The following is a 26,824-nucleotide window of genomic DNA, read 5'->3' on the forward strand; positions in this document are numbered from 1 at the left end:
CTGTCCGGGCCAGGCCAAAGTCAAGGATCTTAAGCGTGCAGTCTGATTTTACTACGATGTTGCTAGGCTTCAAGTCCTAGGGCAGAAATGGTTTAAATGAGCTCAACAACCCAGAGCATGCTAAATGGACAACTTTGCACTGGTAGGGATTTGTGAGGCTGGGGGCTGAGGAAGTACCTGAGTCCTGGGACACCGAGGGAGGTTAGAACTGAAACACTGGGATTTTGGAAAACCCGACTCTCAAATTGAAACGAATACAAATCAGCCTCAGGCAGTCGGATGGCCACCCTCATCCCCACGTGGGGAACCTCACGGCCTCCCTTTGTTTAAAATCTCCTCGGAGCTCCCACAGAACCCACCTATCCCTCCTCCACACCGGCTCATCCTTCGGTCCCCAGCTGTCCCACAGAAATACAATGCAGGCCACACACGTCATTTACATTTTTGAGTAGCCATCGTAGGAAGGATAAATACGAACAGATTAGGTGAATTTTAATAATCTCATTAAACCCATTATATCCATAACACTATCATTTTACAATGTGAAGCAACATAGAGAACTTATTAATGAGATAGTTCACATTCTTTTTTTGGTAGTGTCTTTGAAATCCACTGTGTATTTACAATCATAGCCACATTCTGAGTGCTCAACGGCCCTATGTGGCTCGTGGCCGCCATACCGCTCAGCACGGGGCTAGAATTCTCCGACTTGGCAATCTTCAAAGGGCGCCTTCTTCTCTCAGAAAAGGAATTCCACGGTCACCAAGCCCACCCACCGCACACACCACCCGGGAGGCACCCCCACTCCCCCCTGCCAGCACCACTTCCGTGACCAGAGACCCTGGCCCTGCTCCCAGCTCTCAGAGCCCAGCCTGATACAGCGTGAACACACTTGTCACCCGCCCCTCGACCCCACACCCTGGACACGTGAACACAAGTTCCACGGTTTCCTCCCTGACAACCCTCTCGTCCCCGGACCCTTCCTCAGGCCACAGGGACCTGACTTCCACCTGGGACGGCAGCCTGCACACGCGCCCTGGAAACTGCATTCTCAGCTACCCCGTCTGTTGTCTTCACAAGTCACGCTGAGCACGGGCGGACCTGGGAGGACTCGGTGTTAGGTGTCAGACCCAGCACCTGACTAACACTTTCCAAGGGCGCACGCAGATGGGTGCATGCAGGTGTGCCTCCAGACAGTTAAAACTTACATCAGCTAAAGTTATGTTTCATTACTGCTGAATGTTCTCACCTTCCTGGATTCGGCAGAAATATGTAAGGTGTAAAAAACGCAATGAAAATTCCAACCGATTTCCAAGCAGATGCCCTGGCCTCGCTGGCCACCACCCTCTCAGACGTGTGTCCTGATGTGGGGGAACTCGGGGGAGCACCCCACCCCTCAATAAGCCCCTCACGCACACCAGTGACCCTGCCCTGTGAGGAGGCAGTCATGCAGCTAAGGCAAAGAACCAATTTGTTTCTAGCTTTTTTTAAAACCAAGACTATGGCAAGAATAGGCATGTTAGAATACAGATTGCTAACAGGTGAAATAATGCTCAACTTTGTGAAGAAAGTTTTTTTTTAAATGTCCAAATGACAAGGAACTATTTTTGGTCCCCTGTGTGGCAATGAGGAAAAGAATGACAACATCCAGGGCTGGCCAACACAGAGCGTTCCTGACGCTGTTGGCTGGGATGTCAATAGGTGCTTTCTTTTGAGAAAGCTGATTTCTTAAAAATTTGAAATGTCTCTACTTTGCCAGCCAGCAGCCCCTGAAATCCACCCTGGCCTTGATCTAAAGCCACAGGGATAAGGGTTAGTACAGCAGCTCGCCCCCGGCCGGCTCAGTGAATCGCAGAGTGAGGTAGAACACATGCCTGTCTCCAGCCCCTTCCACCTGCCCGAAAATTCTCCTCCTGCGCAGATTTGGTTGGATTTAGTTGGATTTGGTTGGATTTGGTTGGAAGAACCCCCTCTACTGCCATCTGCTGGAAAACTGTGATAACAAAATGCAAAGCCGGCTGTCTGCGCTGTGGACAGCGGCCCCCGCAGGCCAGGGAGAGGCGCTGGCCTCGGGGCGCCTGCCCACAGGAGAGGCTGAAAAAGGTCCCGGGGCTCCTGCGGGCTCCCCACTTCCCCGGTGCTCTGTCCTCAGCCTCCACACACGGCCACCGGCAGCTTTCCGAAACAGACTGGACTTAGGGCTTCCAGGTGGCCGAGGAAAGACAGTTCTGCCCCTTCAATGCTTGAAGAACACCCCCAACAAGGAAAACAAGAAATAGACGTTAAGATACAAAGGACACGCGAACTTGGGGCTTGACCCACAGAGTGAGGGGATGGCTACGAGAGCGCAGCGTCCCTGTCACGGACAAGAGTGTGTGAAACATCTGTAGCCAAAGCAGGGCCAGAGCAGAGGAGCAAGGGGCCCAGGGCCCCGGTCAGTTCTCAGATCGGGGCCCGCTGACTAAAGCGGCATCCTAGCAAGGAGGACCCTGCACATGGTGACAAGCATCCGCTTCTGCCCTACAGGTACCCACAGCCACTCACCTGGGTGACTAGACCCTGCGACAGGAGGCTAAGCAGTCGTCTGGAGGACTATGGGACCCAAGCTCTGAGTGGACCCTGAAACTCGACGACCCAAGCACCATCATTCCAGCTGGGTGACAATGACACACTGTGGAACCCCATCCCACCGCTGTCCGTCCCACCTGTGCGTGAACGGTTTCTGACCCTCTCTCCAACCAGAACGGAAGAATGCATTCGCCCAGTCAGCGGCTTCACGCCGCACGGAGGCCTTACTATTCTGCTCTAGCACTTCTACCGCGGCCAGGACAGCAGTTGCAACCAGGACTATGAGCCGCTTTGGCCTCGGTCGTCCACATTCCCCAGGACCACCTAGTTTCCTCCAGCGCTGGACTGGGGACTCAAACTGAGCTACGACATGGAGCACCATCCTCGCACTCCTTGAGTTTCGATGGTGGTACTAAGTCCTCTATCCTTGCCACCCCCCCGGGGATCAATCGTGTTTCTGCCTTATCTTGAGGGGACAGTTTCATGTTTCCTCGGGGCCTTCGCCATCGCAGGCCAAGGAACCAGCACAGGGGTCACTCCAACTGCCAAGGGTACCTGTCCCAGTCACACGCTCACGAGACTGGGGAGATGACTGCCAGGTGGCTGGGTCTGTGGACCCCGTTCCCGCCCGAGCCGCCGGAGTCTGACTCCTCAGATATGAAGGTCTGGGTCACATGGCATGGAGACCTGCCAAGGTGACGGCGGAGGGCACGGACAGCGGGGAGGGGCGAGTGAGCGTCTATTGTGGCCCCGGGAGCAACTGCAGGGACAGGAGCTACGGCGTGTGGCCTCCCTCTTCTCAGTCTCCCCTCGGGGAGCACCGGGGAGCTCCTCCCAACCCGTGTGGCTCTTGGTCAGTGGCGGCGTGGGGCAGGAGCCCATCCCTGTGAGACATCCGCTGGTGGGTGGCTCATGGATTGTGCGGTGGGCCAGGCTCTCTGAGAGATGTACCGCAGCCTGCGGCTCTGCCCTCAGTGCCTCCAAGGGCTCAGACCCCTGCTGCCTTCCCCCTGCCTCTCCACCCCCTGCAGACCCCTCCTTGGTCCTTCCTCACAGGCCGCCTCCCACTACGGGTCTTGCACGTCCAACCCCATCCTGGCACGCTGATGCTGCCCATGAAAAGCCCCACGTGCTCTCTGGGGACAAAGAGCGGCAGAGAGGCAGGAAATGACTTGGCTGAGTGCAGTACATTCCAACCTCGGTGAGTGGCCCGAGCAAGATAAGGGGAACCACGACGCCCAGGAAAGGCTCAGGGTGAAGCAGGGGTGGGACACTGAGGGAGGTCTGGAAAGGTCCACGCAAAGGTAAAGGCAGACCTCCCCAGCTCCACCCCAGAAGAAAGGCCTGGCTGGGCTCCTTCTTCACTCCTACAGGTCCACATAGTCTAGAAAAACTAAAATCGAGATTCCAGACTCGGGCCTCAGGCACATTAGCAACAGATATGCTGGTACGAGGCACAGGGAGGGCATGGGTGAGGGGCCCAGCCTGAAGACAGGGCTCTGTAGCAGAGGACTGCATCCCGACCCCACCACATACAGCCTCTGGCACCAGGCATTCTGGGCATTCTGGAAGAAATATTACAAATCTCCCAGAACTCTACGCCATGGCCTTTCAGACTGAAGGGGCATCAAGTGCCCACCACAATTAATGAAAAAATTTCCATATCAAGGCATATCTTCATAACATTTCAGAATGCAAGAAATAAAGAACCGTTTTTACAAGATTCCGGAGATAAAACACAACAGGGCACTTGCAAAGGATCAGGAATAAGAATGGTATTAGAAAGCTCAAAAGTCAAACTACACCACACTAAAACAGTGTACTGCCTTTACAACTCAGAGGGCAACTCATTTATAACTAAGAATTCTGTATCCAACCAAACTATGAATCACGTGACAGGCAGGGCAGAACGAAGAGTTTCAGGCGTCCAAGGCCGCAAAAAAGTTTGCCTCCCATGCACCACTTCTGGGGAAGCTGCTGGAGGATGTGTCCCACCAAAACAAGGGAGTAAACTGAGAAAGACAGAAAGAGGTCTGGAAGCAGGTTAAGGAAAGCCCCAGGGAAATGCCAGGGCCGGGCCCAGGATAACCCATCTGCATCAGGTACGGGGCGGCCAGTCCCGCTGGGGAGCAGCGCTGAGGCTCCAAGAGCGGGGTCCCACCGACGAGGAAACAGTGCATCCCCTGCACACGCTGAGAGGAAACCTAGACGCCTGGCAGAAAGCTTCGCATTAACTCAGCAAGGAGAGCAGAGAAAACTCCTTGCTCCTTGAAAAACAAAACAATGAAGAGCACAATGCAAACAAATAAATGACAAGTGGCATTAACTCCAGGGACAAGGAGGGAAGGGAAGGGAAATTCTATCATAGTGTAAACAAAAGGCTGTGCAAGGGAGAGCGTTTAGGTGTCATGATGATAGACAACACGCCATCCACACTGGTCCAAACCTGATGACACTGCAAATACCTGGAGGTCAGAGAATGGGAAACGTGGTGGAGGGAGGGTCTGGGTTGGGGAAAGGGAGCTAAATTGGTACCTTATGCCCCAAACTGAAAAAAAAAAGGCCAATGGATAAAAATCTAATATTACTTCAAGGGATGGGGATAAACACCAAAATAACAGCTAAAAGAACCGAGTTTGCTTCTGGGGAGGGAGAAATTAGAAGGAGGACGTGGGGACTCTGTTGTTTAAATAAATATTTGTAGAACTATTTGATCCTTGATTAAAATAAGGAACAAATCAACCAACTTGTTCAGTGAGTTGCAGAACAATTACAAACAAGGGGACCCCCTATTTGAAAAGTATAAATTGAAAAGGACATAGGTACACACAGATATGTTGGTTGTAGCGCAGTCACTATGAAGTTTGGGAGGAAATACCCAGCTGCTATCACCGGCCACCCCCAGGCAACAGCAGAGAGCTGGAGGACTTTCTCTTCTTTTAAGTTTTTGAATCATATAAGGGAAAAAGTGGTGAGACTATTGGTGTTTTATTTTTCAAATAATTAAATTTTATGTTTAGTATGAAAGCATTTTAATAAGCAAAACTGAAAGTGTGTATTTTGTGCATGGCGTTGTATATGGAAGAAAGGACTGGAAAGGCTCACGGACAACCGTCCACCCACTAACGGGCTCTTACAGCTCATCACCTCTTGGGCCCTGGCCGGGTGGGTGGGGTGCGCCAACGGAGGCCTCTCGCTATTCGCTGTATCTCCCTTTCCCACAACCAGCATGTGGTACTTTCACGAGTAAGCACAAAGCCTGGCAGGCCCACAAATGTGTAAACGGGTAGAAGACAAGAAGGGGGAGTGGCAAGGCCTGGTGGGGTGGTGGACAGGATGGAGAAGGGGTCCGTGGATCATTTGTTCTGGTGTGCTGGGCAAAGCAGACACCCCTTTGGACTCTCTTTGACATTCTGGTCAGCAGGAGTGGGACCAAGCTTGGGACCGAATATTCCCTAACATGGGCACGTGTGCTGTATCCCTGAAAAGGTCCCCAGCAACGGCAGAATATTGCTTCCCCACAAGTCTCTGGGCCCAAGAAGGGAGAAATAAGTAAGACAAACCACTTTCCTTTACAAAACTGATAAGGCTTAACATAATCAGGCCTAATAATAATAAGGCTGGAAACTTATTCTAAAGCGTGAATGTAACACAAAACGTATTTAAGAGCTAGGAAGAGTGTCTTAATTTATATAATGGCCTGTGAAAATTTTCGAAAGAGAAACAGAATGATATGTTGGGAAATGTTTATTTTTAATTTAAAAAAATGGGTATTATTATGCTAAGTGAAAGAAGTCACTCAGAGAAAGACAAATACCATATGATTTCACTCATTTGTGGAATTTAAGAAACAAATGAGCAAATGGAAAAAAAAAGAGGGTGACACAAACCAAAAAACAGACTCTTAACTATAAGAGAATAAACTGCTGGTCACCAGAGGGGAGGTGGGTGGGGGGGATGTGGGAAACAGGTGATGGGGAGGAAGGAGGGCACCTGTGATGAGCACTGGGTGGTGTATGGAAGTGTTGCATCACAATTGTACGCCTGAAACTAATATTACACTGTATGCGAACTAACTGGAATTTACATAAAAACTAAAGAAAAAAATGAACAGCATTATTTTAAAACCAAATTTGTCAACAGAATTTATATTATTTTAACTGGACACCTGGTGGCAGCAAAGGCCGTATTTTAAGTAACCGCACAGGATCAGGAGCTGGGTGCTTACTGGTGTGCAAGGCCCCGGTTTGCCACCCAGGCCTGCGGGCTTTGGGGTCCCAGACCTGAGGCTCATGGCCAGGGGCCAGGGCAGCTGGGTCCTCTCTGGATTGGCGCGCTGTGTGGTTGCGCCCAACATTTCCTGGCACCTAACAGATCTACTGCAGCATCGAAAATCTCTCTATTCTTTTCTCTATGAATAGGCATCATTGTTCTGGTCTCACTATCTTTCTGCCCACACAGACTGTGGTTCAGAGAAATGACAACTTCTTGATGTTGGACTATAATATCTAAAGACAGTCTGTCGACAAAATTAGTATGGTAATAATTTAGGGAATGCTAAGAATGTTTCCAACACAATTCTATTATCTCTGCCTGTAGTCTCACTCAACATTTTAGTTGTCAAAGAAAATTCTATCGTGACGTTCTGCTCACACAGTGATACAAGTCAAAAAATAAACAAAAACTCATAAAACCACCTTGGAGAATTACACTGTATCTCACTGGTTTTTAAATGTTGCTTCCTGACGGAGTACAGGCAACTCGGTCATTCAAATCCCAGTTTAGTGGCTCAAGACGCCCACCCAGGACCATTCCAAAAGTTCCCACCAGGGGGCCGGGATGCTGGAGTGGCCAACTTCACGATTCTAAGAAATAGATATTTGGGCCATAGTTTATGTATGATTTCTCAAGCAATGGTATCATTTACTACGTAGCCTCTAACTTTTCCCCACCCCAAACCTAAATTCCTGCCTCATTAAAAATGGGATTTCAAATACGGCAAATATATTAACAATTAACAAATAGATGATTCTGGGTAAATAACATTTGGGAGTTCTCTGCTCTATTCTTGTAACTTTTAAATTTTAAGTTACTTCAAAATGAAAGGTTAAAAAAAAAATAAGTTTCCTTCTGCAGCATCAAACCGAGCAGCTCAAGCCTGCATCCAGAGTGGCTCGTGTGGGCTCGGGCAAACGAGGCGCTCCACAAATGTCTTCTAATCTCAATGGCATTTGGGAACTCAACACGATCCCATCATCTCCTTGGATTCTTGATACTGGCAACTTTTTAAAAAATATTAAGTTCTTCTGTACGTGGAGAATCATGATAAGAAAATGATTGTGATTTTAAAAATAAAACTGACGTGGCGTTCCTACTTACTCTATGAATGATACCAGCTGAATGCAGATGTTTAATACCACAGAGCATCTGGTAAAGAAGGTAGGACATCCTTTCATGGTCCAACTCCATGTGAATAACCTGACATAAGTTAGCATCCATTAATTCCATAACCAAATACCTGGGGGAAAAAAAGATCAGCCATGTACACATAAAAATCACCCAAAATTCCTTTATGGTTACTAAACTCTTATATTTATATGAAACAGTATAACTTACTACTTAGTTACTGCACTGGCTAAAATAAAAAAAAAGATAACTTGTTTTCTCTAAATATTTATAAGGTATCTTGTAAAAAAAAGCAAACATATAATGGAACTTAGAAGTTTTCAAAAAAAAAACCTATCAACATGATGTATTTCAAGTTAAAACAATTTTTATATCATAGTAAGTAGAATCTCAAATATTCAAATTCTCCGAAATCTCCCTCCTTCCCTCTCTCTTTTTCTTTCTTTCTTGCTATTGGGTCATACTTACCAATATAGAAACCATGCTGTTACTTCTCTCATGTTAAGAAAATGTTTGACCTTCTGCCCCCACCAGCTATGCCCCATATTCTTGCTCTCTTTGCACGCAAAACTCCCCGAAGAGGCGTCTATACTTGGCATCTCCAATTCTTCTCCCATTTTCTTTGAAGCCCTCTTCCATGGGGCTTGTGGCCCACCACTCCACACTGTCCTCGCCAAGGCCCTCGATGACTTACTTGCGTGTCGCTAAATCCAATGGCCTGTCCTACGGTCCTGGCTGGTCGTGCCCTGCTCCTCTCCCCAACTCAATGCTCGGTCCTTGGCCTCTTTCTCTTCTCTGACTATCACAGTCTTGGTGATCTCCTCTGGTCTCTGGTCTCAATACTTTAAACACCATCCACAGACCGTCAACTCTCAAATTCATACCTCTCACCCAGACCTCTCTCCTGAACGCCAGGCTCATGTATCTAACTGTCCACGTCCCAGGCCTACCTGGGTATCCAAGAGTCATCTCGAGGCCCACGTCCAAAACTGAGCCCCCAATTCCATCTCCCCCTCCAGTCTGCTCTGCCTGTTGCCCTCCTCTTCTCAGCTGGGAGCACCTGCAAGGGACTCAGGCCAGCACCAGGCATCGCCCTCAGCTTGTCCTTCCTCACACTGCAGTCCTCTACAGTGGCTCCCCCTTCAGGACAGTTTCGGCCTCTAGTCTCTCCCTTTAACTAGTACCCTCTGGTCTAAATGCAACCACCATCACCCCTCCCCTACATAGCTGCAACAGCCTCCTCACGGGGCTTCTGTGTCCCCACCCCTGATGGTGGGTTCCCAACACAGACATTAAAGTTATTCTTTGAAAATGTAAGTCAGGGAAGCTCACTCCTCTGCTGAGTCTTACTGCCTTGCCCTGGAGTAAAAGGCCTCGAGGCCCAGGAGGGCCTGGCCCCATCACTTCTCCGAGCCCACCCTCTCCTCTCCTCTGCTCCCCTTCTCCAGCCACACTGGCCACTTACGGCTCTCAGAGCACAGCGGGTTTTGTGTGCCCGTTCCTTCTATCTCTATCCCACCTTCCCTCAAATAACTGTAGGACCAACCCCAAGCCTCCTTCAAAGGCTTTCTTTGTCCCCGGTCCAGTGAGGTCTTTCTCCACCCACCCTGCTTAGGATGCACCAGGCCTGACCCCTAAACCCTGGCACTTCTGATTCCCTAACCCAGCTCACTTCTTCCAGAACACTTGCGACATCCTTATGATGGTGGCACTTCCTTATTTATGTTAACTGCGTATCTTCTCTTCTCTGGCTTTCACAAAGCTCTAAGAGTGAGTGTGACCACCTGCAATTCTTAATCATAAAAGGGATCTTTGCCTGTTTGGGTCACTGAAGTATGCCAAGTCCCAGAGAGTGCCTAGCACACGAGTGGCAATCAGATATTTGTTGAACGAATGCACCAGTCAATTTAGGATGAGTTGGGCATTATACTTCAATATGGTAAGTTAATATTTTATTGGCCGGAAGATAATTCTATTTCAGATTTTGGAATCGCACAACATACAGTGTCGTAATGAATTCAAATAATAATTATAAACACTATCATCCTGGCTTTCAGGGGGACTGGAGAACATTTTATATTTCAGCAGAGCCAATCAACAGCATTAATGATCACCGTCTGCTCCGAAGAATTATTTTCAGTCATCATTTATCAGTTATGGAGATGATAATATCTAGGCACAAACAGTTGAATATTATTATCTATCTTCCTTAATATTTCTCCTCCACAGAAAAAAGTGGCTAAATATATTGCTACCTACATTTCCTAAGTAAAAAAAGCAATTTTTCCTTTCTAAATTTTTAGTCTTTGATACATACTGCATTACTGAGTTAAAGTGATACTTACACATCTTGAAATTCTTCTAGAGTCTTTTGTGGTGTAAACACATTTAACAAACTAATTATCTGAAAAGAGAAGATTTATTATTCCTCAGCATGTCAGGTAACTCTACTTAATTATAAAAATTAAGTTGAACATTAAAATGCATTAAAACTGAAAAATCATAGCAGAGTTCAGTATTTATTATTGTTATTAGTTTTACCAAAACATCCTATTACATGGTATTTGAGAAAAGTTAAATGATTAGGATTCTCACCTTGGAAATAAGATGTACTTTTAATCAAATCACATTTTATGTGTCTCTAGTGACTTATTATGACAGAATTTTAACACATAATGTCTTTCAGGCTTTGAACATAAAAAGGTAGAACATTACGGGTAGAAAAACACTAAAGCAATATGTTAACTATGAAAACTGAGATACGATCTACAGATTTCTGTAGTTTTGAAATATGAAGGTGAAACTTGTATTTCTAGTATGATGAAGATGAACCCCTCAGTGTTATGTATTTACTTAAAGAGGGTTCTAGAAAGGCCTCTACCGCAAGGCCTTGGTCCTGGGCACCCCAACAGTTAAACAATGAGTCCCACCGCTTGAGCATCAAGCACACATCCTCAATCATTTCAAATGACCAAGGAAAAGATGAGTGAGAATATAGGACTGGGGTGGCTGGCTAACCACCTGCAAAATAAAACCGGATCCATGCTTAATCTTCACATCAACTCCAAGTGGAACAAAGATTTAAATGTAAACCATGAAACCACAAAACATTAAAATGTGGATAAACATTTATGTAATCCTGGCGTACAAAAGCCTTTTCTAAGCATGACAGGAAACCTAGAACATGTGTCATGTTAAACCCAAACCAAGACCAAAAAACCAAAAAACCAAACCAAACCAACCAACCAAACAAACAAAACAACCCCCAAAAAACCACACACACACACACACAAAAACCTAGTATGGCAAAAGCAACCTAAATGAGGTCAAATGGAAAAGAAGTGAGGGTTGATAGCTTTAATATACAAAGATCCTCTATAAATGCATAAAAGAGACCAAGAGCCCAATTGAAAAATGGTCAAAGGCCATGGGAAACAAATTCTTTAAAAATAAATGGCTAATAAAGTATGGAAAGAAGTGAACCTCACAAGTAAGAATAAGATATCATTTGTCATCTCTCAGATTGGCAAAGTACAACAACAAGAAAAATCAACAATATGTACAGAGTACTGGGGGATTCTGAAATAAAACACATTCTTAGATACCTTTTTTTTTTTCCTCAGATAGTCTTAATGAAAGTGTAAAATTGGCAGTCTTTCTTGAGGTCAATTTGTCAGCACATATTAAAGCCAGAGTGTGTAGTATATGCTTTGGCTAAGAAGTTCACCTGGACAGGTGGGCAAAGATGCATGTACAAGAATGTTCGTTGCAGCACTGGTTATAATAGCAAAAACTGGAAGCAATCTAAATATCCAGTAACAGGTGACTGTTAAATAAATTATTGTGCATGTGTACTATGAAATGTATTTGAGGTCCAGAAACATTCCGTGAGGGAGAAGGCAGGATGCATGATAACATAGCTGATCGTGTTCATATATGTATGTACATAAGAATGCTCCCAAAATGTTAATGATAATGATCTGAGGGAGTCAATGATTTTTGCCTTCTTGTTTGTATTGTTTGAATTAAAAAAAAATAATAACCATACTTCTGTGTAACCTGAAAAAAAAATTTAAATGTATAAGTAAAATAAAGCACGCGTTGGAGAAATTAACAAACTCAAACCACGGACTCAAAAGAATAAACCTATCTTAGTTTTGTATGTAATGTCCCTTCACCAGAAAGAGCCAGATAGATAAATGCTAAAACAAAGGGAGCCACGTGGAGTTGAGTGTAGTCTTAAATACTCCTCCCCCACAACAAAAAAGGGGTCACAAGGGGTGCTCTCCAAAGCCCCTTTCAGACATAACATTTTATGATTTTTTATAACATGGCAAGGTTATCAAAATCGTGCTCACGATAATGCTGAGACCAGTAGCAGACATACAATGGGCCTCCAGAAATTTTCTGGAGAAATACAATTTCTCCTTGAAATTCACAGTGCTTTGATTTCTGTGAGATGCCAAGCACAGCCATCTTGAATATCACATTTACTTAGAAATGAAACGTCCGTCCGTGTGTACAAGGTAAAAAGCTACTTTATAGAACAATGTTTTTCTAAAAAAGTATCTAGTTGTTTCTCATTTTCTTAGGTCAATACTGTTGCCATTTTTTGAAACAGACATGGTGAAAATCAAATGATTACAGGGTTAATGGATATTGCTGTCGGACCTAGACTGGACCATGATGCTTCTTGCTGACTTCAATTTCCCCAATGCTGATTGAGAATTTTGTCAAGAAAATAGAACCACTTAAATAGTTCCTGTTACAGCTAGTTTACCCGAGGTCTGAACTTAGTTATTTCCAAAGACCCACAAGATGACCACACCGTGGACACGTTATACAGAGGAAACATAGACATAACTTACATTTTTATGATTGACACATTTTAAGAGGACGAGTTCACGGTAAGCTCTCTTTGCATGAGTTTGATTCTGAAAAGGACGGCTTAGTTTCTTGACTGCAACATTTATCCCAAGAACTGTATCAAAAGCAGCACTATAATCAGGAAATACAATAAGGGACCCATTAGGATGATTCTGGAAAAGACTGCAATGCACAATGTCCGTTCAATGCATTCCCTTTTTAAATGAGTAACAAATAATGAAATGTCTTTCTGCTTGTTTCCACGAGGTACTGCTACACATGAAGAGCCAGGTTGAATTGGCTAAGGGTGTGGGAGGGACTGACCGCAGGGGCACAAACACGGCAGCTGCAGTTAGGATGCACACTGACTTCTCCTTACGTGAGTTGAGGTTATTATGTTCAGAACCAAGTAATTTAATACAAATCACAGAATACAATATAAGTATAATCTGGCATATCACCACGGAGGAAATGGTTGAGCTCATGAGAAATGGATACAACAAATACAAGCTCTGATTGTGTTTTTCCCAGACAAAAGAATCTAAAAAAGAAAACAGAAGCCTAAGATCTCAGCTCATGGTAAATCCCCAAGATACAAAACCCCTAATGTAAGCAATGGCTATATATAAAATTCGACTAGAAATAACTCCTTGTACTACTATAGTAAGAAGAAAAATCTTGCAGGGGCTGCGTTTCTGCCATCTCAAGTTCCCAACTGAAATTCATTGTTCCTTTTTTCCTCCAGAAAATAGGACAAACTGAGTCGCCTGATTGTGCATTTCTTACAAACCAGTACTAATGGTCCTAATATTGCCCTTTGGTTCCTCACCAGAGGTTAAAAGCTGCTAAAGACCACCTGAGAACCCAAGCACCATCTAAAATATTGTTTCTATGTATTTATTCTATTCTGTTTGTAACACTGTTTCCACTCATTCACGTCTATTAATTTTCTTTTCTTTTTTTTTTTTTTTGCCAACAAGCCTCACCTAATTCAATTTGTTTTAGATTGAAGGCTAGAAACCCCATGTCACTTTGTAATTATTTCTCTTTAATTCAGGTCACATTACGTGTACATGTATACACATATGTAAATCCACATACCCATATGCAAATGTACCAGTCACATGCATTATAAAATGTTAAAGATAAATCTATTTGTGCAACAAATAATATACACACGTGTATTTGTACCTACATTTATTTCTCAGTCTTAAGAATTTGAAAACAGACACACCTTTTTTGATCTCAAAAGTTTTTGTCCAAAATGAGCTAAATGGACTTAATTCTGAGCCTCTGAGCAGGACACACTTCCACTCCTAGTTCCAACCCTTGGAGCAACCACCTTCAATTATTTCTGGTTTTAATTCTTGTGGTCCCTTCTCAACTCCAAAGAATATACTTCTATCACTATTTCCTCATGTCTTGACTTCAGAAATTGTCTATCTACTCCCCCAAACTGAAGATTTAGTCACTTTATTGAAACCCCCAACTCCTCCCAGTTTTTTGCTCTCGTGTTATTTTAAACTTTTCCCTTGGTTACCTTAGTAACTTTAAACAATGTGCCTAAACTTCTTGTTCCATCAACTTTCCAGGGAACCTCTGGATTCCCAGCGTGTAAGACAAGATCGTGACATTCCATCTCTTTGGCCTCCAGCGCTCTACTCATTTCCCCTTCCTCCAAACTCTGTCTCAAATGGGCAACCTAGAGGACACATCTATGTGGTCCCTACAGCTAAGTCTTCCATGTTTCTTCTTTCGGACGTGTCTAAACGTTGAAAACCAAGACACAGAGAGTGCGTATGCGCACAGAGGTCAGTGTTCCTAATCGCGGAGCTGGGATGACATTGCATTTTCTAAGGATCAATGACCCTTGTAGCTGCTCACAAGAGAATGAGATTGTTTCCAGCATCGAAGTCAGATGGATTTTCTTTTCTTACATTCCATCAATTGCTCAGACATCATGTCCTTTTAAAGCTGTTTGACGCTTAGACCATGACTTTTCTAGCTTTTCCACCGTAAGTTTCTAATAAGCATTTTTCTTCTGAAGAGAAGAAAAACACCCCTTTCTGCAGCCTCTCCCCAGCACTTCCTACATTCTTGCTCACATTATTGTCTGGAGTCTATTCCATTCTTTTTGATGGTATTTTTTCTTGGAGTTCCTTTCAAGGCCTGCTGCACAGATACCACCCTGGGATTTCTCTTCACTGGCCTCCATGCTTCTGGTTGTACATGTTCTTGAATTCTCTTTCTTGGTGGAGTACATCCTCAAGGAATTTCCTCAGAAAAAGTGCATGGAAGATAAATGATCTCATTCTGCCCTCAGCCTCGATTGATAGTTTGTCTTCTGACTTCAAATTAAATTTTCTCTCAGAACTCCATGGATTTCCAACATTGGGTATCGGTGAGAAGGCAACGCCTGTCTGATATTCATTCCTTGACTTCCCTTCCTGTTCCTCAGCTCAATGATTAATCACAAAGAGCCATGTTTTGTCAGCATCCCCCCAGGCCCCCCAACATCTCCTACTAATCACTATCCCTCCGGTCCCCCAAAGACGATAACCATTTCTCTTATGATAATCACTTCCTTGCTTTTACCAGCAAAACATGAATTTTCAAGCTCCCTCCCCACAGCCCGCATAGCTTATTTTTGCCTGGTTTTTGAAATCAGCTGTGTCTGACTTCTTTTGCTCAACATCACATTTGTGAGACTCATCTGTCATTATGTGTAGCTATAATTCATTCTGTGTCATTGCTATAATATTCCTTTGCATGACTATATGACATAATGTTGATAGACACTTTGGCTGTTTTCAGTTTGCAAGTGATTACAAAAAAACATAGTCATAAATGTTCTCACACAGGGCTTGGAGTCCCCTCTGCATGCATTTCTGATGAGTAGATAGCTAAGAGTGGGACTGCACATATTTTAGCAGATAATGCCAAAGCACTCTCAAAGTGGTTTGTTCTACCAATTTCTAGGCATTTGACTTTTTTTTTTTTTTTAAGATTTTATTTATTTTTTTGACAGAGAGAGACATAGCGAGAGCAGGAACACAAGCAGGGGGAGCGGGAGAGGGAGAAGCAGGCCTCCCGCAGAGCAGGGAGCCCGATGCGGGGCTCGATCCCAGGACCCTGGGATCATGACCTGAGCCGAAGGCAGACGCTTAACGACTGAGCCACCCTGGCGCCCTAGGCATTTGACTTTTATGTATACTGACCCCGTGTCCTACATGAGGGTGAAGCATACTCATTAACAAACAGGAGCTGGGGGGCTAATCTAATCACAAAAGCCCTTCAGAAGCTGAGTTTGTTCCAGCTGGTGGGAAGGGGAGAAAGTCCGAGAGATTTTTATCCTGCGAAGGATTAGACATGCCACTGCTGCCTTTAAGATGGAGGGGGACATGTGAGAAGGAATGTGGGAAGCCTCACGGAGCTCAGTGGCCCTTGGCTGACAGAGAGCAAGGGACGGGGACCTCAGACCTCCAGCTGCAAGGAACTGGGTCTCACGACTGCTTGGAAGCACATTCTTTCCCAGAGCCTCCATATAAGAATGCAGCCCAGCCAACATCTTGATCTCAGCTTTGTGAGATGCTGAGCAAGAACCCAGGCAAGGCTGTGCAGGTTTTTGACCTACAGAACTATGGAATTATAAATGGGTGTTTTGTTTTGTTTTTTTAAAACACCAAGTTTGTGGTAATTTGTTACACAGCAGTAGAAAACTAATACATCCTCTCTCCTGTATTCTCCTACACTTCTGTCTCTTCAGGCCTCATCCTGAATTTTTTTCCTGACCCATCTTTCAGATTGCTAAATCTCTCTCCAGTTACATCTAATATGCTGTCAAACCCATCCATCCTGGATATAACATCAGAGCTATTTAGAAGTCTGAATCCAAGAATGCCAGTTCCCCTGTGCATCTGTTTCTTTTCTGTTTGTGTTGGGTTGTGTGCATGTCGTCTTATCTCCTGTGTGACTGATTATTTGTGATTATGCATGGGACCTCACACTTGCAAGACTCCTTGCTATCTGGAAATAATCTGATATCCAGTATGACGCTGTCTTCCTCTAGGGAGAATTTAAATGCACTTCTGCTGGATACATGGTGTGGTGGGGGCGGGGGGAGGCACTAGCAATCTGGGTTCAATTCAGTTCAAGTTCAGCAACTTGAGATGATCTGAGGCTGAGTGGCAGTGCCTACAAGGGTCTGTTTCTTTCTGGTTCATTCTCACCTCTTGGATGCAGTCCTTTATTGGCCCCAGCTCGAGGAGAAGGATGTTCACCAGGCTCCCCACAGGGCCCTGGGCTCCAATCCCTGTCTGCTAGTCCCCCAAGGCAATCCAAAGTATTACTCAACCTCTCAGCTGCCCAGTCTAGAATGGTCAAATGTTCTCACAGGAAAGAGCCCCAAATCCCGGGCTCCCCTCTCTAGGCTTCTGCTCTTCCCTGGATCCTGGCCTAGTAATTCTTCACTCACTTACTTGCGCTCTAGGTGCAAATGCTGAGCACATGGGTGAGGGCGGGAATGCTGGGAGCCAACTGGCACAACTGTTTCATAATTAACACCCCTATTTCTAGCCACTTGTGTCATCTTCATTTTCTGTATTTGTCATCTCTATACCCACAGCCTCTTTGGGGTTTTACTATAGATAGGTTCTCTTCCTTGTCGCAAATGTCTCGTCTACTTATTCTCATCTTCTCTGCTCTGTTTATCTGCATCCAGTTTCCAATTACTTTTTACATTAGAGAAACTTGTTAAAAGCTCTCCTGCACTGGACTACTGCCCTCCTGTTCTCTGTTATGTATCTGATCCATCACCTTAATCCAGAAGCTCTAAACCATTCGTTTTAGAGGTGAAACTGTTAAGACCCCCAAAGACACAAGGATTTGCCCAAGGTCACAGAGAACTCCTGCGATGTGGATCACAGCCGGCCTTGGAACTCAGTCCCCCCGAATCATAGCCTTCTTGCACTTTATGCTACAGACCTCCTTCATCGCAGAAATGTTGTTATACACGTCATATGTTTACTTACTTAGACCACTAGAGAGAAAATAAAATGGTGTAAGAGCAGGCCGACATTCGAGGGTGCACAGAACTAGAGAGAGAAAAAGAAGTAAGAGCTAGACTAACCACTTCGTGCTCAGGTTGTTAACGGTCACTTCTAGGGACTGCCAGATCCAATATTAAACACTTTTTTTTTTTAAGTTAGACACTTCATACAACTATCCATAAAACAATTTTCAATACTTTGGCTGAACAACTTGAGAATTTAGAAGGAGAAAGAAAAATCTGAATAGACATGAAAGAAATGTGTACACACAATTCCCACCACAGCTTTGAAATCTTGCAATGATTTAATTTTATGAAATACTTGTGAATAATCCAAAGTGATAAACATTTTAAAACTTACTTCCTAATTTATTTTACTAATATTTTTAATGAACAGCAAAAACATAGAAACAAATCAGACACAGTTGCAAAAACAATTAAAAATTAAGGAGCCAGAACATTTTACTCTGACCCCAGCTCTTCCATTTAATCCCGTAAGTACCAGCACCTTGCTTGCCTGCACCCCAGGCACTAGGTCCCTTTATTAAGCTCTAGTTTAAACAGACAATGAACAAGTTTTATAAACCATACACTTTTGCTACTATATTCTATTTCTCAAAATGTAAAAACATGCATGCCCCCTGTGTTAGTTTCCTATTGCTTTTATAAGAAATTACCACAAATTTACTAGTTTAAAACACAGATTTACTATCTTACAGTTCTGGAAGGAGAGTGTGTGTGTGTGTGCATCTGCACCCATATGCACATCAATCAAGCATTTCGTTCAATCAGAGAGAAGGCTCTATTCTATTTTTTAAAAAGATTTTATTTATTTGAGAGTGAGTGAGAGAGAGAGAGCATGAGCAGGGGGAGTGGCAGGCAGAGGAAGAAGCAGACTCCCCGCTGAGCAGGGAGCCCCATGTGGGACTTGATCCCAGGACCCCAGGATCATGACCTGAGTTGAAGGCAGACGCTTAACCGACTGAGCCACCCGGGCACCGCAGGAGGCTCTATTCTAAACATGAGCTGTGATTACCTGGGGACGTTTCATAGACGAGATCAGTCTTGAAAGATATAGTGTCTTGAAAGACTGGTGGATTTCTGAGGACAATCCAACCAGGACATATAGTGGGGACAAAAGTGATGGCCATGGGAAAGAACCTGCAATGTCTGCAGGGAAAGGAGCACTGGAGAGAACTGGTTATCTAGAAGTTAGGACTTGATGGTGGGGATACTTGGGCCCTTCTGTCACTGATGGGAAGAAAGGGGTCTGTCTGGCATCATTAGTAGTTTCTTGCTCTATTCAAACAATGGAATGGGGTAAGACCCACTTTTCTTCTGAGGACCTTAAAGCAAAATGCCAATATCCAAGATGCTTTGCAAAACAGAGCCAGGAAAAAGTCCCCAGAAGATGTGGGAGAAGTCTCATGGGAAAAGTACTCTCCTCTCAATTTAAGGGTTACCACTGCTGCGGCTCAATGGGACCCCGAAGCCTCAAGCCCGGTAGGAAGGTGAGGAGCACCTGGCTGACAGCAAGTCGCACCAGCTCTGGGAGAGAGCAGTAATGGAGTAATCAGACCCATGTAGGCCCAAATCCTGGGATGGCACTTCATCTAAATAAATAAGTAAATACCCACTTCATCTAAAGGCTGAAAAATGAAACATCCCAGAAGTCTAAGCATGATTTTTGTAATTGTACAAACATTTCTTTTTTTTTTTTTTTAAAGATTTTATTTATTTATTTGAGAGAGAGAGAATGAGAGAGAGAGAGAGCCCATGAGAGGGGGGGAGGGTCAGAGGGAGAAGCAGACTCCCCGCCAAGCAGGGAGCCCGATGCGGGACTCGATCCAGGGACTCCAGGATCATGACCTGAGCCGAAGGCAGTTGCCCAGCCAACTGAGCCACCCAGGCACCCCTGTACAAACATTTCTAAAAGAAAACATCAATAATCTAAGCCAAGTTAACTAATCCCATTTCCATGCCTCCAGTAAAGTTAACCCAGCTAACAGGCTTTGATTTGGTAATGATTAACTGGCTGGGTTATAAAGGTAAGAGAATACTGACATCCAAGATGGTGAAATAAACTGTTGGTTGTGCATGGGCTCATTAAATTTTAATTAATTAATTAAGCTTAATCAGTTCTAAGTAATGACTTCTTTCTTGAGCAGAAAAGAACAGAAACCCAGTCTTTGATCTTTCCTTAGAATCAAAGAGATGAGGCTTAGAATGGTGTTAAAATTTTAGCCACAACAGAGGCGCCTGGGTGGCTCAGTTGGTTAAGTGACTGCCTTTGGCTCAGGTCAAGATCTCAGGATCTCAAGGTCCTGGGATCGAGCCCCGCATCGGGCTTCCTGCTCAGCGGGAAGTCTGCTTCTCCCTCTCCCCTTGCTGCTCCCCCTGCTTGTGCTCTCTCTCAAATAAATAAAATATTAAAAAAAAAATTTTTAGCCACGACATACTGCTTTCTTCCTACCTTTCTGCATGTGAGATAAAAGTTGCTCCTATGAACATCAATAAAATTGTCATAAAATCATGTAAAGGAAAATATTAGGAGTTAAGTGAAATTACTATTAAGATTCTGTGAATACATAAATTAAGCTACTACAAGAAAATGACAACGTATTTTATACATAATATAGCATGAAAATGTCATCATATAGGATACTATAGTATCAGGAGTTAAATATCCATCACGAATGACAAAGATCCTTGGTTTAAAGCACTGTCGAGTTTTCTTTTTTTAAAAAAACAAGTTTTTGAGGTGAGATTCACATACACATAAAATTAAGCATTTGAAAGTGAAAAATTCAGTGGTGTTTGGTACATTCATAATGTCGTGCAGTCACCACCTCTGTATCTAGATCATTCCAAAAGATTTTCATCATCACAAAGGGAAACCCCAAACCCACTGAGCAGTTGCTCCCCACTCCCCTTGCCTCTGTTAACCACCAATCTGCACCAATCTGCCTCTGCCTCTATGGATTTCCCTACTCCGATATTTCATGTAAACGTCTGGCTTCTCTCACGTAGCATGTTCTTAAGGATCGTCCATGTTGTCCCGTGTCCCAGTGCTCTGTTCCTTTCTATGAGTAACATCCCGTGTATGCACCCAACACGACTGGTGCATCTTTTCATCCACGGATGGACATTTGGGCTGTTTCTACCTTTTGGCTACTGCGAATACTGCTGCTACGAACATCTGTGTACAAGTCTCTGAACATCTGTCTTTAATTCTAGGAGTATTTCCTGGGTCACGTGGTAATTCTACGTGGAGGAACCGTCAAACTGTTTTCCACAAGTGGCCTCACCATCTTACATTCTCACCATGTATGAGGTTCTAACTTCTTCACATCCTTGCCAACATTAGTTATCTCCTGTTGTGCTGACCATGGGCATCCCAGTGGGAATGAAGCGGTATCTCATTGTGGTTTTGACTTTCATTTCCCTGATGGCGAATGATAAGCATCCTTCCATGGGCTTATCACCTATTTACATATCTTCTTTGGGGAAACATCTGTTCAAGTCCTTTGCTTCTTTTATTAAAAATTGGGTTGTCTTTTTTACAGTTGTAAGAGTTCTTTATACATTCTGGATACTAGACTCTTAGCGGATATATGATTTGTGAACATCTCCCCATTTTGTGGGTTGTTTTTTTCACTCTCCTGACAGTGTCCTTTAATGCACCAAAGTTTTTAATTTTGATGGAGTCCAATTTTTAATTTTGTTGCTCATGCTTTTGGTGTCCATTTCTAAGAATCCAAAGTCATGAAGCTTCCCCTGTTTTCTTCTAAGAGTTTTATGCTTTTAGCTCTTATATTTGGGTCGATGACCCACTCTGAGGTAACTTTTTACATGATGTGAAGTAAGGGTCTAACACCATCCTTCTGCATGTGGATATCCAGTTGTTCTAGCACTATTTGTTGAAGAGACTGTTCTTTCCCCGTTGAATAACCTTGGCATGCTTTTCCTAAATCAACAGGCCATAAATGTATGGGTTTATTTCTGGACTCTGAGTTTTTAAAAAAATTTTTAATTCTGAATTTTCCATCCTATAGTTCTGCCACTGCTTTTCCCAGAGGAAGTCTAGCTTATAGTGGCATACTAGGAACTTTTGCTTCAAAACTAAAAATTTTTTAATGAAAAATACACATCCATAATGAATAATTTCATTATTAAACACCTCTTTAAAAAATAAAGATGAAAAGGAGCATATGCGACCTGGAAGTCAAAACCAATCTCTGTAGAATAGTATTTTATCAGGTAGCATGTGATTTTACTGTTATTTACCATGCTGTAATGAAGTCATTAATTTTAACTGCCTACCGTTTATAAAACCTTCCATTTTACAATGACTTATGAACTTCCAGTCAGCCGCTCACTGCGGTTACTACATTAAATGTCCTTGGTAACAGTCTTGCCAAATTACCTGTGTCAAATGACCGCCCAATTCCAAATCAAAAGAATGTTTTATTGTCTGGAACTTTTTATACGTATCGAAGTGTCCTCATTCGGACCATCCAAACTTCTCTTGGTACCCTAGATTTAAGTACCGATACAGCGTGCTATTTGGAAATTGAGATCACCATTATTTTAGACACACGCCTGCATTCTTTCCACACAGCCCCTTCTCCTGCATTAGTTTTTCTGCGAGGGTCTGAATTGTAACCTCCTCTTAGCTCCCGGGGCCTCCAACTGCCTAGGCTGAAGGAAACACCTGACTTCCCAGATCGCAGGTCTCTAAAACCGAGGATCCCGTCAAACCACCGGTGCAGAGGCTCTAAACTCACAATCTCTACTGAAAACATAAGCTCCCATTCCAGAACATCCAAAAGAGTTCTCTCTTGCTTTTGAATCCCCTCTGCCTACGACTGGTAAACACGGGGTATTTTGCTTTATCACAGTTTCTTTCAGAGGCAGAGACCATCTTGTTTTTACTGACCCAAGAAAGAAAAAAGGAAAAAGAAAAAAAAAAAAAAAAAGTCTTGCCCCGGGAAACTACGGGAGAAAAAGTCTGGGAAGTGCTGATAACTGTAGTCTAGAAAACACGTGAAAGACTTTACCTTTAGCTGGCCAGTGATGTCGCGGCAGCTGACTGTCTTACCATGCAAGAGACTAAGGTTCAGGGTCAGACCAACGGTTCTGACGGGCTGGACACATGGCTGAAGTCAGACACCAAGGAAGAGACGGCCAGCCCAACCCCTCACACAGCATCCCTTCCTGGTTAATCCATGGGGTGATAATGACACTGACTGGCCTCGTCCTGCCAACGAAGGGCAAGGCACTGCAGTGACGGCGCCTAGAAATGAATAGGAGTGATTGGGGGTAAAAGGGGGAGGGGGAAAGGTGGCCAGGATGAAGAAATGAATAAAACTCCAAATTTTTGTTACAACTCACTGTCATACCTATTACTCTAGTATCTAATGACAGGGGGGAATGGAAAAGAAAAAAAAAAAGAAAGAAAAAAAGAAACAAAGAAAAAAAAAAGAAAAGCTGCTACCTATTTACATTTATGCAGCATTCTAAGAATTTAGGTTTGTATCCTACAACAGGACTACATATAACTAGAGCAAGAGGTTGACTCAATTTAGTTCAAAAACCTATTGCAAAGAAAAGAGTTTTCTTTTTTTTTTAATCATCGGTGTTTCTAAGTTCTGACAATTTAGTTTTTATTACGACAAAAACTCAATCCACGCTACTGAAACAGACCCTACTTACCAAACAATTCCTTGGGCTCCAGAGCCGATTGGCTTCAACTGCTGGTAACGTTTGAGGACCGTGAAGGTTGAGTCTGCCACCTGTACACTGTAAAACTGACTGTCACATTTATTGTCACTCATGATGTAGTATCATAGAATATTCCAGAAAGTTGGTACGGTCGTCGGGCTCCTTAAAAGAAAAACAGAATGAACATGCATTCTGAGATTACACGTGTGTGGCTCACTCGAGAGTGTTGTGAATTGACTGGCGTGTGAGACAAGGGGGCTGTAGGCTGATAAACTCGGTTGCACCAAGTTCTGAACTTCAGCAACATGCAAAAGAAAAAAAAAAAAAGGCAACAACATTTCACAGGTACCGAGCCCACCCAGGAAGGAAGGAATGCTGAGGCCCACATGACCACGTTTTAAGGGAACGGACAAGAAATAACAGCCTTTCTTGTATGTGTGCAGTTTGCCAGCCAGGACGAGATTATGTCACCATGGGGCTCTCAGCTTGCCTCCTGTCGGACCGGCGTATCCCAGGCTGTCTCAGGGATGAAGGCACTCGGGAGAGGTTTCAAAGGGATCCTGTCTACGATTCCTGCAAAAACCGCAAAGGGCCAGTCTTCTTCTAAGTCCACAAGTTCAGGTGAAGCAGTGAAGCAGAAAGCAAGTCCTAGGCCAAAGTGACTGCAAACGGGGGAAGTTACAGAATGACGGGGTGCTGGGCCTGGTGACGTAGGTGTGTGTGTGCACGCCCGTGCGTGTCCTGGAGCTGGCCTGCGTTCCCCAAACCCCACATCCCTCTCAGGCTCAATAACCAGCTCTGGACGGAGAACCGTGGTAACCTACAGTCAATGACACGGATGCTCTGACATTTATTCATGATAAATTAGTTCAAACTGGCAGTCCCAAGCAGCCTTTTGGTGGTTTAGGCAGTAGGCTGAGATCCCCACCCTGAGGAGCCTGTGTGATTTTATACAGAAAACAAGCAAACCGAAATCAGCAGGCAGCTACATTGACAGGGTTCCCTGGCTCTTGGCTGAAGACATTTATTTAAAAGTCAGCAAGCTATTTATTTTGCTCTTTTTTAAAAAAAATAAAAAGCCAACAATCAAATCCTAGAGGTAAACACTATACGGTTTAAAAATCAGGAATTTAAAATTTTATTGCCCAGCTCCCACAAATTCTTGTTTGTTCTACCATCTAATATTTGATGGCAACCCGCTGAGTTTTCTGGAGTGATAATTTGTATTTTGATACAGTGATGCCTGGAATTTCCATTAAACATGGAAATAAGTTGATTAATAACAAGCCTAAACAAAGAATTTAAATCAAGTGAATAGTTTCTCTAACTGACCACTCCTTCACTCCTCCCTCCTAGCTTTTTTTTTTTTTTTTACACCAATTCTCAGGGCAGCGGCTGAGACCCATTGCACACTGGCCAGGCGGGGAGGATCTCCGGCCTGCACTAGACGAACCGACCCACTGCTCATGACAACCCACAGCAGGATTACCAGCCCCTGGTACACTTTGAGCTACACGGCCTGGCCATGCTGTGCTGTGGTGAGGAAGGGGCCCTAAGCTCCAGGAGGGTGGGGACCGGTGTCTTGCTTCCTGGGGCATCTCACACTGCTGGGACGGGGCGACAGCAGAAGCATTCAAAAAGTTTACTGATAGATAAATAAGTAGACAAAGATACTGCTCCGACAGTATCTGATGATTCCCTCATGACGCTGCTGCATTTTACTGACATCTGAAGGAATATCCATTTCTAAAGATTAATTTTTGTATAGTTTTTAGGAGGCTGAGACAATTCAACTCAACACCTACGGGGTGCCTCCGTACAAGATAGTGTTAAGTGATATAGGTGATAGAGCAAGATCAGCTATTTTTTTTTTTAAGATTTAATTTATTTTGAGAGGGAGAGAGAGAGAGCAAGTGTGGGGAGGGGGCAGAGGGAGAGAGACAATGTCAAGCGGACCCCCCACTGAGCGTGGAGCCCAACAGGGCTCTGGGTAACAGAGTCAGATGCTTAACCGACCGAGCCACCCAAGCACCCCAAAATCAGCTAGTCTTGAAGCCGCATATAATTCACTAGTTGAGGGAAGAAGTGTGAGGAATGACTCTGTTATCTATATTATAACACATGTTACAATACCATAAGGGCATAAGCAAAAAGGAAACCAAGTCAAAAGGCAAAAGAGGCCCTACGCACTGGCGGGGGTGCAGAGGACAAGGAGAACTTCCTGGAGGAGGTGGTATCTGCCCTGGACTCTTGCCAGACAGACAGCAGAGGCTCAGAGCTCGAGCTGACTGTGCTCAGACCTGGTGACTTGCTCAAATTGGCTACTGGGGGGCGAATGCAAAGGATCAGAGACAGACTCGGGGAAAAGGCAGGGAGCACTACAACCTACTGTTTCTCAGCCCTACTGGTCATTCGAAAAGCACTTCCTGACACAGCGTGGCAGTCCTGTGCCTGCCCCCGGTGAGCTGCCACTGCGGGCTGCTCAGGAAGAGCCCCAGCACAAGGGGACCCCTAGACCCAGAGGACAGAGAAGGCCCTGGGCCGCAGGGAAGGGAGGAAGCATGTGCAGAGAGGCGGAGCATGACCAGTCACTGGAGATTTAGTTTTGCTGGGCAGTGGGGGAACGAAGCTGGAGAGAGAAAAGCAGGCCAGATCACCACAGGTCCTGGAAGCCGCCGGGAGCCGTCTGGGCCCGGGCCTGGGGGCCGCCGAGCCATCGAGGCAGAGAGGCATGTGCTCCGACGTGCTGTTCAGAGTGGTCATTCGGGAAGCTGAGAGAGGGATGGCTCAGGGCGCGCAGGGCTGAAGACAGGGAGACCTGGCAGAACAGGGCAGGGGTGCGGCGGGTGTGGGCGAGAAGGGGATGCACGGCTCAGAGGAAGGATGTACACGAGCTGGAGAACATGAGGGGAAATCCAGTGAAGCAGCTGGGCCGGGGGCCCGCACGCAAGCGCACTCTGCGAGTCTGGCTTCGGCCGGGCGCCTCCGCGGGGCCTGAGGGGCGGGCAGTATGACAGCCACAGGCCGCCGCCGAGCTCCAGGACCCACTCCTCCGTCCTTCCACTGAGGCCCGGACAGATGGCTGCCCAGCCCCAGATGAGGTCGGACTGCATTCCTGGCAGCCAGGTGTGGCCACACAACCAGCTTGTGGCGGCTGAGCTGTGAGCAGAGCGACGACCGCTACTTCAACAGCAGCTTTCTTTCTTTCCTTTC

General features: G+C 44.8%; 2 protein-coding genes across 2 annotated transcripts in view; both read right to left on the bottom strand.

The window, feature by feature from the left end:
• The window catches only part of RASGEF1C (RasGEF domain family member 1C), an 838,438-nt gene that overhangs the window by 122,784 nt on the left and 688,830 nt on the right, over nucleotides 1-26,824 (bottom strand). The gene's annotated exons all lie outside the window — the stretch shown is intronic.
• MAPK9 (mitogen-activated protein kinase 9) overlaps nucleotides 1-26,824 on the bottom strand; it is a 53,430-nt gene that overhangs the window by 13,193 nt on the left and 13,413 nt on the right. The window contains 5 exon segments of the mRNA XM_044916749.1: nucleotides 1-76; nucleotides 7,948-8,086; nucleotides 10,320-10,378; nucleotides 12,843-12,972; nucleotides 23,603-23,773. Of these exon segments, the coding sequence (XP_044772684.1) occupies nucleotides 1-76; nucleotides 7,948-8,086; nucleotides 10,320-10,378; nucleotides 12,843-12,972; nucleotides 23,603-23,724 (526 nt within the window). The 5' untranslated portion in view covers nucleotides 23,725-23,773.

Source organism: Neomonachus schauinslandi, chromosome 7, assembly GCF_002201575.2.
Source record: "Neomonachus schauinslandi chromosome 7, ASM220157v2, whole genome shotgun sequence".
NCBI lineage: Eukaryota > Metazoa > Chordata > Mammalia > Carnivora > Phocidae > Neomonachus > Neomonachus schauinslandi.